At 43.6% G+C, this 19,081-nt stretch overlaps 1 protein-coding gene and 1 long non-coding RNA gene across 4 annotated transcripts in view; both read right to left on the bottom strand.

Annotated features, from left to right (window-relative positions):
* Nucleotides 1–19,081, bottom strand: part of LOC139827218 (uncharacterized) — a 376,663-nt gene that overhangs the window by 96,378 nt on the left and 261,204 nt on the right. The window lies entirely within an intron of this gene.
* The window catches only part of LOC136098426 (amphiphysin-like), a 168,033-nt gene that overhangs the window by 42,634 nt on the left and 106,318 nt on the right, over nucleotides 1–19,081 (bottom strand). For 2 of the 3 annotated variants that reach the window (XM_065831826.2, XM_071804611.1), the window contains exon 5: nucleotides 7,598–12,712. The exons of the other annotated variant lie outside the window; for it this stretch is intronic. In XM_065831826.2, the coding sequence (XP_065687898.1) occupies nucleotides 12,605–12,712 (108 nt within the window). In that variant the 3' untranslated portion in view covers nucleotides 7,598–12,604. Of the gene's footprint in view, nucleotides 1–7,597; nucleotides 12,713–19,081 lie in introns of those variants that run through there. 3 annotated transcript variants of the gene reach the window in all.

Genomic DNA, 19,081 nt, shown 5'->3' with positions numbered 1-19,081 from the left:
TCTGTGATTCTGTGATTCTGTGAAGGAAGGCAGATATCCCTCATGTTAACTGTGCCGTGAACTCATGGAACCTCATTTCCTGACAATTTGGGACTTGAATTGACAAGCCAATGCCTGGTAAGAAATAAGTTAACCCTGCAGTCTTTCCCACAGTGATGAGGAGTTCTGCTCACTTATTCTCACAAATCTTTTCACGAAACTTGCATTAGCTTTGCATCTTTGAGCACTTTATCATTTTACATTCAGACAAATCTGACTGGGAGTTAAAAAATTATGAGGAAGTCAGTGATCTGATCGCCTCATTTTCATTTAGGCTGAACTACAGTGACAGAAGATCATTTCAGGCAGAGCTAGAAACAGAACTCAGCTCTCGTCTTGTGGCAGACTTCTGTTTCATCTGTTTTGCATTTTGGAAAAATAATTGACCCTAAGTCCTTAACTCTGTGAGAACTGCTCCTGCTATTACATTGCCATTGTGACTGTAAGGCAGCTTTTAGCTGGCGATTCACCAAAACTGACTATTTGTCATGTACTCCCTGAAAACCTAGAGATAGCCCAGCTCAGGAACAAATGGTACGTTTTTCTTTAGGCTGCGTGTGCAGGGCCTGTGTAGTAGGTGTCTGTAGCTGTCTGAAGAGACTGTGTGGAAATGCTGTATTTAGATCTGGCTGGTAATGCTATGAGGAAAAAAAAAAAAGCATGCATAGGATCATACCATTAAAGATGGAATGACAATGCATGTGTGCAATTTAGTTTCGTGTTGGGCTGCAAGTTAGATTCTTGTATTTCTTAAGATTTTGTGCCTGTATTGCATAACTCTACAATGCTGCATGTCATTAATACTTTTACTCATTCAATTTAAAGTATTATATTTTTAAAAATTATTGTTTACATGAAACAAATTGTCCTTTACCACACACCAAAACTTAGGAAAATGGGAGGTAGGGCTGTTCTAAAGGAAAAGCTGATACATTTCATTTCCATTTCCTTCTTGTGGTTATTGAAAGTTCTTACTGATCAAGCAACATCCCCAGAGAGCAAGACATGTTCTCTCCCTGAAATGCTGCTTTGTGCTGAAACTGCCTTCTCTGCAAGTGGAATCAAGAAGAAAATACAGGTAGAGACACTGAGGCAAAAAAAAAAAAGTTAGTGGAATGGTTGCAGAGGGTTAAAAAGAACAGGCTGCGTGTGCCATTGTTTTCTTGCTTTCCGATGCAGTAGTGGCACTGTTTTCATCCAGAAGAGGCAGACCGCCCTAGCAAAGAAATTCCCATTTGCAGTTTATTGCGTCAGTGTCGAGTTGCTTTGGGATCTCGGTGTAACAGGAGAGCAGAGCAGCTGGCGGCAGTCAGCTCTGAGGCACAGAACTGCTTGGGAAAGGGGCACATTCTTTCCAGACAAGCCTGGGACTACAGGCTGCAATTACCTGACTTCTGTTCTTGGTAGGGATGCAGCCGGTTACTTTTGTGTTGCTAGTCAGTACTGCTGAGCCGTTAGGTGCAGAAACAGGGACAATATGCTCAGGGAAGCGTATCTATGTTCTACTGTTGTTTTAAACATCTAAGGAAGTATCTATCACAGTTAGGATGGTACTGAAGTGCCCTGGTAAAGTTTTACGATATCTGTTTTACGGATACGAGATTAAACTCCACTATAGAAGTCTCCAGCAGCTCAGAGCTGCATCTGGATTGTACAAGACCTCTGCAAGTGATGCTGTTATAGTTGGGGACTGTATCTATAGTACTGTGCTCTGCAGTTACAAGCTATCAATATAGCATGGTACATGATATTGTAATGTCTAATAGCACAGAGCAGTTGAGGTTGGAAGGTGTCTCTGGAGATCATTCAGCCCAAGCCCCCTGCGAAAGGCAGGGTCGGCTAGAGCAGAGCGCACAGTGCTGAGCCCACTGGATACCACCGTGCTGCCTCTCCGTCTGCGAGCAGAGAACCCTCTGACTGGTCCCAGGAGACAATGCTGAACGACAAATAAGGACATTAAGAAAGGGCAAAAAGTGTTGGATTTACTCCCGCTCCATTATGAAGAGGATGAAGAGCAGCATGAATGTGTCTTTTGAAACGGTGCCGTGAACTCCCTGGTGCCAATGGCGCTCACACACCGCAGCCGACACCTGTGGGTTGGACGGGGCTCTCCGGGGAGGCTGGAGGAGGGCGCTCCGGTCTGGGGGTGCTCGGGGTGGGTCCTTCCCCTCCTGTCTCCCCACACTCTTTGCGTGGGGCGGGGGAAGAAACACAACGTCCCGGTGAGGCGGGGCGGGGCTCGGCCGCGCCCGGAGCGGGAGCTTTTCTTCCGTGCGGGGAGGTGGGGCCAGGGGAGCGGCGCTCGGGCCGTGCCGGGGGCCGCTGCCCGCGCAGAGGCGGGACCGGCGGGGCGCAGCGGGCGGCGCGGGGCGGCCGTGGGCTCCGTGAGCTCGGCCCTAGGCGGGCCGCGGCGCGCCCTGGTGCGGGTGGGCACCGAGCCGCCCCCCGCCGCCGCTGTCCGGGCCCCGCCGCCGCTGTCCGCGGTGCTGAGGCCCCGCGGGGAGGAGGAGGCGGAGGCGGAGGAAGAGGAGGAGAATGAAACGGACCGCCTCGCGGAGCCCCCGACACCCACCCGCAGCCCCGGCGCCCGTGAGTGTCAGCGGGGGGAGGCGGGACCGCCGGGGCCCCCCGCAGCCGCCGCCGGCACCCGGCCGCCCCCGCCGCTTCCTCGGCGCGGGGCTCGCCCAAGCGGCGGCGGGCGGCACAGCCCCGAGGGGAAGGGGAAGGACAGGGGGTGCCCCGGGGTGTGGAGGGGAAGAGCCCAGCCTCGACCATCTTTCCCCCCGCCCAGCGAGGAAGCGGAGGGGGCTTGTTCAGAGGCAGAACGCTGTTTGCTCCAGCGGTGCGATGTGGGGAGGGGGCTGTTTTTTTGGGGGGGAAGGAGGTCGCTGGAAGTTAGAGAGCATTTCAAAAAGATGGGCCAAATATGTTACAACTACACAAAAAATTACAAGTGGTTTAATGATTTATCAGGTTTTAGTAAGCTTTTTATAAATGCACAGTATACCCTTCACCTGCTGTATGGACGACATAGAGAGGATAGTTGATAGTTTGTGGTTGCAGAGATGCAGTGACTTCAAACTGGGTCCACCTTTTGGAAACACCCTTCCAGGTTTCTTATGCAGTAACCTGGGTAGAGTTTAGCGGGGGAAAGAGCTTGGTAAGTGTTAGGAGTTTGTTTCCGGGATGCTGGCAGTTTGAAATTGTTCCCACTGTGTCGAAACTTCCTCAGCCAAAGATTTGTGTGTGTGTGTGGAAAACTTTTTTTTTTGTTGTCTTTTTCTTTTTTTGTTTCTTTGTTTGTTTGTGTTTTTTTGGTTTTTTTGTTTGTTTGTTTGTTTTTGGGTTTTTTTTTTTTTTGTTTTTTTTTTTTGTGTGTGTGTGTGGAAAACTTGCTGTGTGTGTCTGTGGAAAACTTTTCCCATAGCTGTACTTCAGTTTCAAAACAGTGCATCACATTTTGGGTAATACAAAGTGATTGGTGTGTTTTATTCAGTCAGGAGTAATAAAAAGACGTCTGGATGCTGCATTGGTTAAAAAATCTTGAATATGTTGTAAAGGAAGGCAGGGAAGCAAGCTCAGATGAGAAGAAAGTTACACGGTCAGGGAAGTGAATAACCTGCTTATTGTGCTGCTTAGCATCAGCTTTCTCCTGTACATATACATACACATATATGTTACATTAGGTGGTAGGTGTGTTTGTTTTATGAGACTTGCTTTGTAGCTCTCTTTTGTTGTATCTACTCTTTAGACCACACACACAATAACATTTGGAATCAATGATCTAACAAAGCTTAAAGGTACTGATCTAACTAAATGCAAAGTGTGGCTCCTCACAGAAGGGTAGGCTCTCTCATGAGAAGGTTTGATGACCATGGTGACCTTTTCCTTTCATACTGTTCCAACTTTCTTCCTGTTTGATTATCTCCTATTTATGACATTATATGAGTTGGAGCAACTGTTTTTATGTCCCATAAATTTTTCATATTACTAACTCATTGGTGTTTTCACTTCAAACCCTGCAGTTATGTCTTCAGTGCAAGGCACTTGATGTCTGATCAACCTTTTAATACCAACATCCAAATTTGTCAAAAAATCAGTAGAATATGGCCAGATTCTGAAGTGTCATCGTCCCTTGAAAGAGATGGAATGATAGTGGTTGACACTAATGATTTGCCATTAGGATTTATCTGATTATGCCTTCTAACACTTCACTGTACAGGAGAAAAGAGAACATACAGCAGAATATGCAACCTATTTTTCTTCTTTACAGCAGGGTCAAGATGCCATTTACCTGGAATTTGAGTGGAAGGAATTAATTTGGCATTAAAATAGATTTTTAGAGCATGCAGCACTTTTTTTTCCCTCCTCTGAGTGGTTCATAGCTTGTAGACTTCAAATACTTTAAAATCTTGCTAAAGTGCATGACAAGTATTGCAGTCATTTCAGTTGAGTGCTAAGCCTCGAGGCAGTGGTCTGCTGCTGATACTTCCAAATGAATATTTAAGTTCACAGAGAGTTTGGTGTTGCTTAGCCACACATTCAAGATCTAAATATTTCTCAAGATGGTTATTCTGAGCAATGATATTGCCATTTCTTTTGTTACACTCATTTGTAGTATATTTTAAGGTATTATTGTTTATGCCAGGAACATACATATTTATTAGCTGAGCAGTGTCAAATTTAGTAGGCAAGAGATTTCCTTGCTTACGTTGTAACCTGTGTAATTAAATTCAGGACTGATGCCTTGCACTGACAGCAAAATTAAACAATTAAACACAATAATGGGTTTTGAGATTGATCTGTGGAGTCTCCAACTCTGAAGGCATTCAAGACCTGCCTGGACACCTTCCTGTGTAACCTCATCTAGGTGTTCCTGCTCCGGCAGTGGGATTAGACTGGATGATCTTTCGAGGTCCCTTCCAATCCCTAACATTCTGTGATTCTGTGATTCTGTGATTCTGTGATCCAGTTTCAGTGGAGGAGACCAGAAGACAGTCAGGAACTATTTGACTTGACTGGGTTTTGCTTGCATCCAACTTAAGAGGCTCAGACTTAGTCTGGGCTTGAATCACCAGTGGGGCAGAGGTGCAGTGCTCTTGTGGGAGCTCTTGGAGACACCGTTCCTTCAAGGACTCACCTGGCAGTTTCCTGAGCTTTGGTGGGCATGAATACAGGGACGGCGGCAAATGCAATCTGCTGTTTCGCTCAGTGCCCATCACTTATGTCCAGGAAAGGGCCTGACACCATTCATCCAGAAATGCTACAAGTACCAGCACGTGGCCTTTCTGCTTTCAAACATTTTATATCACAGAATATTAAATGTTTATAAAATTGAAAAGCCACATGCTGGTACCCATGGCATTTCAGGATGAATTTTCATCCACCTAAGAGCAAAACATTCCAATTGCAGTTTGCAAAGTGGCTTCCAATGGCTTTATTGATCTTAAGGCCTAGTCTTTAAGTCACAGTAGGATAATGCAACATTTGCATATCATGTGATTGTATTATGATGCTGTGATTACAGGGGGACTATATCTGTTTAGAGTATGGTATAGGAATGAGGCCGAAGGCATAAATTAATAAAACCTTAATTTATCTCTAATGATGTTCTGATCAAAAGGCCTCAGACAGTAGAGGAAAAAGGTTTATAGAGTGCACCAGTCTGTCCGTATCATACGAGTTACCAGCCACTTCTGATCACATGAGAGAAGTGCAGGAAAAGAGTCAGGGCCTCGTTTATTAATTAGTGCTAAAAACTTATGAATTAATTATTTTATTTTTTCTCTTCTTAAGCACAGGAATTTTTTAACTGCAGAAACTGACTCGAATCTCATCATCAGTGACTGCCTGACCTCCAGCCTTTCCCCACTGATTTCCCTGCTGTTTCTGTTAACCCAAACTCCAGTCACTGGGTTCTCTGATACCTTCCAAGCCCTTTCCCAGTGTTCAACTGAAGGACCTGAAAAGACCTCCTGAGGCAGGACTGCTCTTTTCCATGACCAGCATGCAAACAAACATCCCATGTTGTCTCCTGGCAACCTAACCATCCTTTGTAGAGCCCTCAGATGTTAAATTGCTCTTTCATGTCCAACCACCAATGTTACACCCCCCATCTTCTCCTTAAAACGATGAGAACCCAACATGTTATTTGTGATGAGGATGAAGGGTGAGAGGACTTGGTGAGCTGCTTTGTTTCTCTGCCCAGGTGCCAAACAGCCCCAGTCCTTCCAGTTGGAGAGCACAGTTGCTTGTGATGTTCTGGTTAGTCTCCTGTTGTTTCTGCAGTGTGGGACTGCATCAATGACAGAGCTTTCTGCCAGATTAATGAAACAGGCTATGTAGAAACGCTAGTGTTCTGGGGAGTCTGTTATCTGTGGTTAGTCTCAGGTTGAAATGTGATATATTAGTTTTGGATACTTTTTCCAATATATGTTTTTTAATCCATAAAACATTTCATCTAATCTGTGGGACACATTATTAAGCTAAAGTTGTGCATATGTACATTAGAACAACGGGCATTACTTCAAAGTCCTTAAGGGCCTAAAGGCCAACTATAAGTAGGTAGGAAATAGTTTAAACATAATTTTTTAATCCACTGGGCTCTGTGACCCTATTTGTTAGCTGCATTATTATCTCCACCGGCCCAAGGAGTGATTTACATCCAATAGCACAGAGAAAACGAGAGGGGAGAGGAGAGATGTGTTGGAGGTGGCAGGGTACTTTGACTTCTGGGGGATTTCAGCTGCAAGTGTAAGAATACAAAACAATTTCCTAAGATCATCAAAAATACCTGGAGGTTTTAATTTGACTTGTAGGGAAAGAGCATTCTTTGAGTTGAGAACTTTGAAGCCCTTCCTCTGTTAACGGAAAGCACTTTGCCATTCTTTACATGCTATGTTCTTTCCATGGATTTTATTTCTTGTTTTCTGTTTTTGTCTACTTCTCTGCCATCTTCATTCATGACCAGTTTCTAAGACATTCAGGACTGTATCTTATTATATAATGAATGCAAATCTACAGAAAGTGTCTAACTTCTGGCTATGTATACATACAAAAATAGTTAAAAAAATACATCTATAGTAATTACAGATGGTCCCTCAGGGCTCTAGTGCTGGCTCTTTATGGAAAAAAGGAATAATTTAGGAGGCTACATTTGTGTTAAACAAATGAGATATATGTCTCTAAATTGAGCTCTTGGGGACTGTTTCAGGCTAAGAGCATGCAGTGCTGATAAAACTTGCTAATTACTGGCTAGTAATGTCATTACAGCTATGAAATATGAAAGATCAGAATCCAGTCCATCTTAACTAGCTGAAAAAGAGTGAATCCAGTATAATATTGATTTGATCTGAAGGTGTTTTTGCTTGCGGCTGAGGTATTGCTGTGAAAAGCTAAATGGCTGACATTATTTCAAGGTGGTGATATCTGGCTCTCAGAATAGCAGGGGCATGTTGCCAAAGTGCTAATAAGGGATTTTCAGAAAACATACCATTTAGTCAATGGTTGGTGTGCCCACAGCCTTCTGGTCCAAAGCTCAGGCTCCTGATATTTCAGCTAATGGAATAATCAACACAGCAGTACAAGACTTTATTACCCTTTTGAGCATAGAAAGTGCACACTGACAGTAGTTTGTTAGATTCATCATTTATGTATAACAACATGTTTGACAAGCTTATAGATGAGATAACAGTGCTTAGCAGGAAGCTTGCATTTTTTCTTGATGGTAGAAAAGGTTGTGGTTAGAATCAGAGTTTGAGAAAGCACGTAGTCTAAAAGGCAGAATTTAAATAGATAAGTTTTGTGTTTAAATATGAAATTCTTCCAGTTCTTCCCAGTGTCTCATTTAAAAATCCCCTGATACTTGAAATTTTTGTCAATGTACTTATTTTCCTAGTAGTGAAGACTGGGGATAAAAAAAGAAGCACTGAATGCCTTCCAGTAGAGGAGGTGGAAATCATAGTCCAGGGATTTTCAGGTCTTCTAAAGACCTCTGGGTTGGTCCTCATCCTTTGCAGACCTTTTGGACAGGCCTCATAATTTAGCAGTCGCAATACACAAACCACTCTAGGGCACAACTCTGAACACCACAGGCAGCCCAAGAACTGCCTTTAACAGCAATTGGACAAACCTGTGTGCCGTTGTTTCTTGTACCCCAGGTATGGGGATTGTACCTGTCCAGGTATTGTTCAGAATAATAGAGTGTTTGAGGTTAGAAGACACCTCTGGTGGTCATCCTGTCCAGTTCACCTGCTCAGGCAGGGTCACCAAGATGGTCCAGATGGCTTTTGAATGTCTCCAAGGATGGAGACTCCACAGCTTCCTGGGGCAACCTGTGCCAGCACTTGATCACCCTCACAGTGAAAAAGTGTTTCCTGATGTTCCAAGGGAACATCCTGTGTTTCAGTGTGTGTCCCTTGCCCTGCCCCTGGGCACCACTGAAAAGTGCCTGGCTCTGTCATCTTTGCACCCTCCATTCAGGTATTTATATACAAAAATGAGATCCTCCTGAGCCTTCTCTTCTCCAGGCTTCACAGTCCCAGGTCATCTGTTCTTTTTTTAAATAATGTTTTGGAAAATGCAGATCTCTAGCTTAGCACTAAGATCTGAAAATAGCTGCATTATGAATCCTATTAAAAGTCTTGGCATCACCTTGCTTGGATAGTTTGGAGCATGTGGATAAATATTGTTTAAGGGAAGTCTGCCTTTTGAGGCTTGAGCTGGCTCTGTGTGCAGTAACAACTCCAGAACCAAGCATGCTTGGTTCATTATCTTAGGCTGGACTGATTACGCTGGGTGCTATGCTACCCAAATACAGCTGTATCCAATTGGGTGCGGGCTGGCAATCAGAACAGGACGTGGTCTCACACCATGTGTGCTGCTTGGCTTAGGCCACGTGGCATAGATGTGTCTTCAGTTGGGATGACCAGATATTGCCAGAAGAGATTATTCCCAGGTCCCAACAGTAGTTCAGGATGCTATTTCCATGTTTCATGGCATCTTTTTCTTTGTCTCCTATTCTCTAGACACAGCTCTTGGAAACTGCTTGCCATGGGGGCAGGATGGGGTGGAGGGGAAGGTGGTCTATGCTGGGTGACACAACCTGGCACAGCAGGTTTACCTGCCTGCCATGTGGTCCTGTGCTGCAGTTGTGACCTTGCTTTGGTCCCAAGTAGTGTTTTAAGCAATGAAATTCATTTTCCTGTGGTCTATATAAGAGCATATATGCTAGTTTTAAGCAATAACTAGATCTTGGAAGACTTTCCAAGGAAAGTAGAAGTCATTATGCCTGTTTGATGGATGAGGAGATCAAAGTATAGCACCTAGCTTAAAGGGGATGAGATACTATGCCTCAAGGAGCTACCATCTGCAGCTGGACTGTAGCAGAAGTGCGTGTCCTCGGCCCCAGGACTTAGGTAACTTGGCCAAGATTTGTGGTAGACAGGTACAGAAATGAGTTCTCCCTTGTCTTATTAAAATGCTGCATAGGGCCTGCCACAGAATTCGGGACATTATGGCAGATCTGCACACGGGTGGCTTGGTGCCCCTGGCCTGCAGTGGAAATGCTCTTGAGGTTCTTGCTAAGCACTGAGCAGAAACAGGCAATGATGGATGTCTATTGAATGTTCATGGGCAATAATTCCAATGCCTTATTTCATAAAATAAAAGACTTTTTTTTTTCTTGGTGGTGAATTCAAGCTTGCAGATGCTACACAGGCACTCCCAGTGACCATTTTCAGCGTATGGCGGTGTGGAATTAAGGTTGAGCTGTGAGGGTGGCAGATGCTTTAATTGCATATTTTGTGTATTATTTACCTTTTTCCTGAGTTTTTTTCAGTTGTTCTGTGCAATACCACAACGCTGACTCAGGTCTCCATTGGCAAGGTTTGCAGGCATCAAAGTATAATTACATGTTTGAATTTATTTCTATAATTTAAGAACCTAGAGGAAATTAATAACAAAATCCATGCCAATGTAATTGTGATGGTTGTATATTATTTTTTCTGGTAGTGAGCCAAAACAACAAATACAAGAGTGTTTCACTCTGTTAAATGTGCAAATAGCATTTGGTTCATTACCTGTGCGCAGAGTTCCATTCACGGTTTGTTGATACTCAAGTGCTTCCTCTCCATGCCCAAGGATCATGAAAAGACCTGGCTGGTTTAATACATAGTGTATAGCAATCCAAGCTGCAGCAGCTCCAAGCTAATGTACATTGAGTTCCTGCAACAGGAAATGTAGCCTAATTCTGACAAAGGTTTTGAGAGCAGGCAGGTCCATAGACTGTGTCTGTCTAGTGTAATCATAAAAACAATGTTTGTACCTCTGCATTTTTCTAAGTGAAAATTTAGGTCTGCTTCCAGAGTAAATATGGCCTGTCCTGTTTTGTTTCAGTTTTGCGATCTGTTTTCAAACTAGTTTCTTGCAGGTGAGAAAAGCCTGTTGGATGCTGGTCTTGCTGCCATGGAGAGAAACCTGCTTTTTTTGTAGCTGGCTGGCAACTCTTGTGACGCACATTTGCCTATCGAGGGCATAATTACACAAAAGTCTGACACTGGGATTTTTAAAAAGTGAAGCATGACTAAAGATTATTGTTCTGAGCTATAATTAAGCACTCATTTTATTGCAGCAGGTCTTGAAGGGAACCTGATAGTTATTATTAACTGTAAGTGTGAATACATACAGTGTAACAAACAACTGCAGATTTTCTACCCTTGCTAATACAACATAAAGCTGAGTCCTTCCTCTATTTGCTTCCCTCCTAGGCTTTTCCTGATTCCTGGATACAATGGCGTGTTTCATCATGTGTTGTTCTTGTTTACCCTTCATATAAGATCTTGGTTTCTGATACCTCTTTTGGGCTGTTCCGTTTAACTAGAGGAGAATCAAAACTACTGGGCATGCTCATTTTGCAAAGGCCATGGGATCCATCCCATTTGGAGGCTTTATTTTTGACATGTGACCTCTACAGCCACAACAACATCAATGTGCGGTATCTAATTCACCATTCAGGGCTTGCTCAGTGCTGTACTTTCTTGTGTAAAGCCCACAGGTACTCTCAGACTATACTTCTGCTGCTAAATGAATGAGCTTGAACGCTGCTCTCTCATTCTTCTGAGTCGTTCCCTCGTGTGCTGCTGGTTTGTGTGAGTGTCTGGATGTGGTGGGGTGGTGGCACACGAGGGACTGTTCTCACCAGACTGACCCGGGTTTGGATCTCTTCACAGGTGTCCTTTGGGGCCACTGGGTCCTATAGTAGATCAGACAGGCCAGCCTGTGCTGTTTGGCCTCAGGATCAGACACCTGTTTGTGGCCCTGTTCCATCTGACCCTGTAGATGTAGCCTTGAAGGCTGACCACCGTTGGGCTGTTGGACATGCTATGGCTCTATAAAAGAGGAATTCCTCATTAGTAGTATTTTGTAATATTTTCCTGGAACAGAGGTGAGAATCTGGCTCCTGTTGCCTCTGTGGGAGGGTGAAATTTTCTTGCTTGCCACCATAAGACTCTTTTGATTCCTTGAGGACCAGATCATCGCATCAGCATTGAGCTGGCCAGAAGAGAAACTGAATTTTATTCTTAATGACAGTAATTAAATGATTTTTTTTCCCCCCTGAAACTAACAGATATTTCTCTCATTTACAAATTGTGGACTGTACAAAACTATCACCTGCAGAGCCTAGCAGTCTCTTGTGCCTTAGACATATATATGTACACTTGTATGAGGGGCTTAAACACTCGCCCTTCTCAAATGCTTCCTTCTTAGTGTTCATGGTAAAACTCCGTCTATAGGTTAGCATCCTGCTTTGATGAAGTGAAATTAAATTCAAGACAGAATTCTGAAAATGTAAGCATTGCTAGTGCAAGATGAAAAGTAAATCTGATGTATGGCACTGCTTCAGTTTTCTATATTAGTCCTAGTGAGAGTTCTTCGATCTTGATTTGCAGGTGTGCAGTCTGGTATCACAACAGACTAAAATCTTCTGTTTTAATCTAATTTTATTGACTCTATTTGAAGTATGGTTTTAAAGTTGATGGCAAAACCTTCAGAACAAAATGCCTTTAGGGAACTGGAAAATAAAGTTAGATTTGCACTGAAAATTTCTCATGTCCATGAGCAGCTTTTCAAGAAGAGAATAATTTTTCCATTTTCTCAGTATTCCCAAAAGAAATACTGACAGAGATCAACCAGCACTCACAGGCTGAACTCCAGTCTCTCTAGAGGAAGCTTGTGTGTATCAGGAGGTAAATTATAAATGTCCATTTCCATGCAAAACCGATTTCCCTGATAATCCCTGCCCCTTCCTTTTCTGGGGCCGTTTGGTACAACATCTGCCAGTGGTGTCAGATTCTGTGGTAGGTTTATGGTGTCTGTGTGCAGCTATCTGTAGACTTTAACATTCAAACAAAGCCAAAGTGTGTCCACCATGATTTAGCTTTTTGTTTGTGGTTTGTTTTTTGTTGTTTGTTTGGTTGGTTTTTTGTTGTTGTTTTTTTCCTGTGTTTGTTGTTGTTGGTTTCGGGGGTTTTTTTCTTATTTGTTTGTTTTTCTTGCCTTTTCTTTTTCAGAAGGCAAAAGGGCACTGGAGCTTGATTAAAGTCAACAAGAGGGTTTTTATTTTGGTCGGGCTGAACACAACCTCGAAGTAGTGTTTTTGTGCAGACCAGGGCTCCTGAAAAGAAACAAAAAAAAAGGTAGAATTGATCTTATGGCATTGTCTTTTGGTTTTTTTTTTCTTTTTTCCCTATCCTGACCATCTTGATTTTGATAGATCCAAGCATATACAGCCTTTAAGTATTTCTCTTTCAGTTTTAGTGTCTTGGTGGGTGCTGCCTTCTCTTCCATCTTGAAAGGCACCTGCCTCTCAGGAGTCTGTTGGATTAGGCAGCCATGGTGGAAGGTGTCACTGGCTGTAGCTCTTGTCTCCCTTCTGCTGGAGGTTTTCATCACAGCAACAGCAGCAAACAAGTGCCTCCTCCTCAGCTCCTGCAGCTTTGAGGCTCCATAGCACAGCCCAGTAAAATAGCCTTGTGAACCTGGGGTAGCTGAAAAAATTGTTGCACTATTACTCTTGTTGCCTCTTTTTCTCCTGGTGTTAATCTCCAGCAAAACAGAAGAGCTGGAGGTGATAAATGTTGCTTGTCTGCTGGAGCCCACATGATGGCTCTGAGCTGTGTTGGGGTGGGATTCAGGCTTAATTGAAACTGTCAGGACTTTACCTCATAAATTCAGCGGGGTCAGTGTTTTGAGCCTGATGCCTATGGAGTGTTAGATGGATACCTGCTGCCAAAGTCATGGACTGAGGACTAACTTTCACTTCAGACCATAAAAAACAGGCACTTATTAAGGTTCCGGTGAAGTTAAAGCAAGATAATTGCCTCTCAAAACATTAAGTCTATCCAGCAAGCTCGGTAGTTTTTGTGTACCAAACAAGTGAATTTGGTAGCATACTAAGCTTGTACACATCACCTTGACCTGTGTAGGGTTTTTTAAAATGTTTTCTTTCACATTTGTGAGCACATAAATAGATTTTTGGGGGGATGTGGTAGTGGTGACAGAGCAAAGGTGAATTTGCAGTATTCTGACTGAAGACTTGCCGTTGAGCCAACAGATGTATTAATTGTTTATGATTCTCTTGACTGTAAGGAGCTAAGAGAAAACAATTCAGAAATTAGCAATTTTATCAATTATTTACAAAGTGGTGTCCTAACAAAGAAAACATCTAATTCTAGGCAAATGAGGTCCAAAGGAAGTGGAAGACTGTCAACAGCACTTGGCAAGTTTGTTCTGAAAGGCTAAGTCCACGTTAAAACCAGTTTCTTTTTGGTTTAAATTACATGTAAGAGGGAAGGAGAAGCAATAGCATGTATCTTCTTGTAGATTATGACTGTATGTCTACATCTGTATTATGACATTAATTTGGAAAGATGTTATAATGCAAGCCATCAGCACTTCATCTAAACCATTTAAGTATGTGGAAACAGGCTACAGTTTTCACCGTATAGAAGCAATCGGGGCATCTATATATTCAAGTGTGGATCCCAAAGCAGAATCCTGACTTTATTTACTTGAGTTTCTGGCTCTTGCACTTTTGGAACTGTGATCAATGCAAGTGAGAGTTGGGCTCTGTTTGCAGTAGAGCTGAGTCAGCAGTTGCTCTTGGCAGATGGGACTTGGCTTCTCCATGTCTACTTGGAGCAGAGTGTGAAATGTCCTGTTAGGTGTTAAGCTTGGCACTTTAAAACAGAACAAACCCTAAGTGACTCCTCTAAATGTTCACGTATGCCTTTTTGCATGCAGCTTATTGCTGACTGAGAAATGGTCCTATTCATCAAAAATGATTTATGGTATTGCAGACATGCATACAGAGCAGGAACTCTGCAAACAGCCCATGCAGGGACCTGAAGTAATTGGCAATGTTTGGGCTGTCCTAAAACTTGGTGGGGCCCTGAGTACTGACTGTGGGCATGAACAGATGACTCTAGATTCTGTGCTCAAGGAGAATGGGCATTTTGGAGTCCTTTGCACCTACATACAGGCTCTCCTACGTGAGTATTGCATCTTCAGAATGGCACTGGCAGAAACGTTTTCTGCATCCAGTGTTTTGCCTGACTGCACTTGTACTGCATTGTACTGTTTCTTGTATCTCTAATATTGAGGATCTAGATCCAGCTGAGCTGCTGTCAGCCCTGCCATGACTAGAGGAGGCCTTTGGGGGTCTTCTCAAAATCCAGACAAGGATCTTTCTCATGGGGTATTGTGTGAATTGGGGTTTCTGCCTAAATGCCAAACCCAAAAACACAGCTGTGTGTGTGTTGGGGTGAGGTGGGTGTGTGTTATGAGTATGCTGGCAAAAATTTTTATGAGTCACACTGTTTAACCTTTTCTGACTCAGTTAGCTTTTCATCTTTGTTGTGGTTTAACCCTGGAAGGCAGTGAAGCACCACACAGCTGCTTGTTTGCTTTCTCTGACCCCCAATGGGATGGGGGGAGAGGAAAGGAAGAGTAAAAGCAAGGAAACTTGTACATCAAGATTTAAATCGTTTAATAAGCAAAAGGTAAGTGGAAGAAGAGACAAAGCAAGCAAAAGTCATGCAAAGGCAATCACTCACCACCTCCCACAAGTAGACTGTTGCTCAGCCAGTTCGTGACCAAAAGATAGTTAATCCCCCTAAAATCCCCTCCTCTCCCTTTTTATTGCTGAGTGTGATGTTATATGGTACAGAATATCTCTTCGATCAGTTTGGGTTACCTGTCTGGTCATGTCCCCTCCTAACCTCTTGCAACGCCCCCAAACTATTCGCTGAGCGGGGGCAGAGTGAGAAACAGAGGCCCCCAATGCTGTGCAAGCGCTTTCAGCCACAGCTAAAATGTGTTATCAACCTTGTTTTGGTCACTAATCTAAAACACAGCACCATACAAAGTGCTATGAAGAAAATTCACTCTGTCCCAGCCAGATCTGATACAGTGTTATAAAACCGATGGGATTGATCACCTTTTTTCTAACGAGGAATAAGAAAATCTTCACCATCAGATGTAGTCCTGCAACTGGATCATTAATCATATGTTGTGACTTGAAGCTAGAATAATATTTTTTAAATGATTGCCCCAATTCAAATGAGCTTTTGGTACATCATGATTTCTAGCTAATGAGCACATGGCTAGCACACTAGCTGGAGTGCTGCTGTTGTTTAGCCATTAAATTATATTATTAATACTATTTTGTTACCACAGAAACAACAGAAGCACTGAGTTACAGTCTTTAAGGACTTGAAATACAACACCTGTTTGTGGGTTTTTTGAAAGTATTAGTAATCAATCATTCTGGCAGGACTACCAGCAGGATTATGTTGTACTCCTGCAATGTCCGCCAACCTGCCCACCTTGCTACGTGGGTTCTGATTTGGACAAGGGTCTAAAGTGTTTAGCCTGACACATCTCTCCTCAAGTGTGATGAGTGCTGCATTACCAACAAACAGAAACCCCCATCTTGTGGTGATCTGAAGAAGAACAAATACTGACTGAAGCAACATTAACATTGTTTGTGTATGCAAATAAGATTTTTGTGGATAAAATGATCTTGCACTCAGATTGCAGGGGTAGTATCTAAAGGGTTGGAGTAACTTTTTCAGCTGTCCAAATTAATCTCCTAACAACAAAATCAGAGATGTTTTGACTTGTCATTTGGAAACAATTAGTAGCACTGTGGAAGTAATGTGCATGTGATTTTATTTTTTCTGCTTCAGCAGTTTCTTTTGTTTCACTGAGCTATGTTCAAAAATAAAATGTACCAAATGTTTAGTGTCAATGACTCAAAGAAAACACTCACTCTCTTCAAAAGAACGCCCAAGCAGCAAATGATGCTTAATTGCATTGCTCTTTTTGTTGCCCTCGGGACTGTTAGCCGCTGGGATATGTACAGAGGTTGCCAGGAAAGGACAGGTTAGTGCTGCTGGATGGGTACAGCACACAGTATGCTGCCAGCCTCTGTTACAGAGGTGTCATAGGAAAAAGAAACAAAGAAAGTGTAAGATTTATTTCCCTCCCCCCCACCAAAGTCCTTCATTTTCTCTGTATGGCGATAACTTCTCAGTAGGGGGTGGATTTATTAATGTCACTTCCCTAGAGCCCTGTAGATAAATAATATCTGCCAGTAGAAACAAGGCATAATCAAAAAAAAAATACTTCCTTTATTCTTTGAAGTTCCTGAAGGAGCTCCTGAAGAAGCACCTCTCCCCACTTTCCCTGTCCTTGCACCCAAGCTGTGGCCTTTTCTATCTCTTATTTCCATTGAGTGGCAACTGTGCTCTACCCCCACCAGGATGTATTTCTTTCCATTAGAGGGTCTCAATGGCCCGACATAGTCAACTTGCCACATGCTCCAGAGAGTCTTGCCCTGCCTGATATGTAGGACCGGGGCCTGATTTGTGTGATCAGCTTTAAGTCTGATCCGACATTGTGGACAGGCTGTGAGAATTGCTTCACATGTTCCCACGGACACTGGCCAACCCCGGGATCGGCATTCGTAATAAAGATCTGCTTTTCCAGAATGGCCTTGCTTAAGGTGTAACCATTCAGCTAACCGTGCCCACTCCTCTGGTATGCTTTCAGCTAGCCTGATCTGGGCTAGAAAGTCAGCTTGTTGATTCCATTTGGCAGCGGGGGTTCCATCCTTTGCATGTCCTTTTACCCAGCCCACACTCAAAGGTCGTGACCTGCCTATCTCTAATAGTCTTTGCCAATCTTCAGCTCTCCACACTCTGGTGCAATTTACTTCCCACTGGTTGGATTCCCATTGGCATATCCATTCAGTGGCACCCTTATAGGTTGCATAGGAATCAGTGTAAATCGTGAAGGCTCCTCCTTCTGCTGCTAATAAGAGAGCACGCAGTTCTCCTACTTGAGCACTACCTTCCCCCTCCTCTGTTATTCTTTTTCCAGTAGCAATCTCCAATGTTGCTGCCTTGTACTGCCAGTTTGTCCCTACCCGATGGGCTGATGCATCAGTGAACCAGACTCCTTGTGTGTCTGAGTCCTGAGTTAGCTTAGGTGCTTCTTTTATTGGAGAGGGTTTAGAAGGCAGGCTCAACAGGACCTGATCAGCGTTCACAGGTTGTTGAAGTTTTGAAACTTTTACAGAACCCTCCTTTAGTAGTAACAATTGGCTAACTCCCTCTAAATAGGCGTACCATTTTCGTACCGTTGCGTTCTGTGCCACCCCCTCGGGGGGGTAACCCTTTAAGGATTGAATTCAACAGAGGGAAAGGGCCTTGTACAATAACTTTCTGTGATGTACACAGTTTCTCTGCCTCCTTAACTGCTCAGGTAAGTGAGAGAAGCCCCTTTTCCCACTCCGAATATCGTTGTTCAGCTCCCTTAAATGCGGTGGAAGAGAACAACAAAGGTCTAGCTGGCCCTATTGGCCCCCTTTGGAATATAGCACAATAGGAGGCATGTTCTGCAAACCCCCATTCCACTCTTAATGGGTCTTGTGGATGTAGCGGGCCAAATTTCTGATAGGCTTTAAGTTCATCTTTTAGAACATTAAGGGCCTCTGTATGTTGTAGAGTCCAATTCCATTTCTTGTTTTTTCGGAGTAGGTCATATAGGGGACGGGCAATCACTGAGAATCCTGGGATATGTTTTCTCCAGTACCCTAATGTACCCAACAGGCATTGCAAGTCTGCTTTGCTGTTTGGGGTGTGCCCCTTGTCTATGGTAGCCAGAACATCATCAGGCACTGCTATGGCTCCCCCTATCCACCAAGCCCCTAGGAATTTAACTTCCTGGCTGGGACCCTGGCACTTGGACGGTGGAATATCTAATCCGTTCTGTGTTAATAAATTCCAAAGAGTTTCTGCTACTTGCCCCACCTGTTCCTTATTGTCTCCGCCCACTAAGATGTTGTCTAAATATTGATATATGCAAATGCCTGACGGTACCTGTACAGCGTCAATGAGTGCAGCAAGGGCATTGTGGGCAATAGTAGGAGAGTGTTTGTACCCCTGAGTAAGCTGATTAAAAGTGTATTGCTTCCCTTCCCAGGTAAAAGCAAATTGTGCCTTGTCTTCTTCCCTTAGGGGAATCATGAAGAACATATCTTTAACATCTAAAGCAGCCATCCATGGGTGGGCTGCTGCTTGTATTACAGTCACCACGAGGCTATGTTTGGGACGGCAGCTGTTAGTGGTGCGGTGTTATTATTCAATTTTCAATAATCAATAGCTAGGTGCCAACAAAAGAAGCTGTTACCCTCAAGTAATAGAGAGGGAGATGTGCCTACTCCTTCCATATTGAAGGAGGGGGGGAGAGAGTGGGGGGGAAGGGTTGCATCCTGCCACAGATACTGAGGCTAGCAGCAAAGCACAAAAAAGGAGGATGCCTATGAACAAATATTTGTACAGGGGACCTCCTGTTTTCTGTATTTTTGTGTTGCATTGACTGTATGAAGGGCTGGAGAGCCATTAGCAGGGTCTTCTGAGATTGCTTTTCCTTCCTATAGTGTCTGGCAGGTGGTGAGGGTGTGGCAGGTCATTATATG

This window comes from Patagioenas fasciata, chromosome 2 (assembly GCF_037038585.1).
Source record: "Patagioenas fasciata isolate bPatFas1 chromosome 2, bPatFas1.hap1, whole genome shotgun sequence".
NCBI lineage: Eukaryota > Metazoa > Chordata > Aves > Columbiformes > Columbidae > Patagioenas > Patagioenas fasciata.
This window is presented reverse-complemented; position numbering and strand designations above follow the sequence as displayed.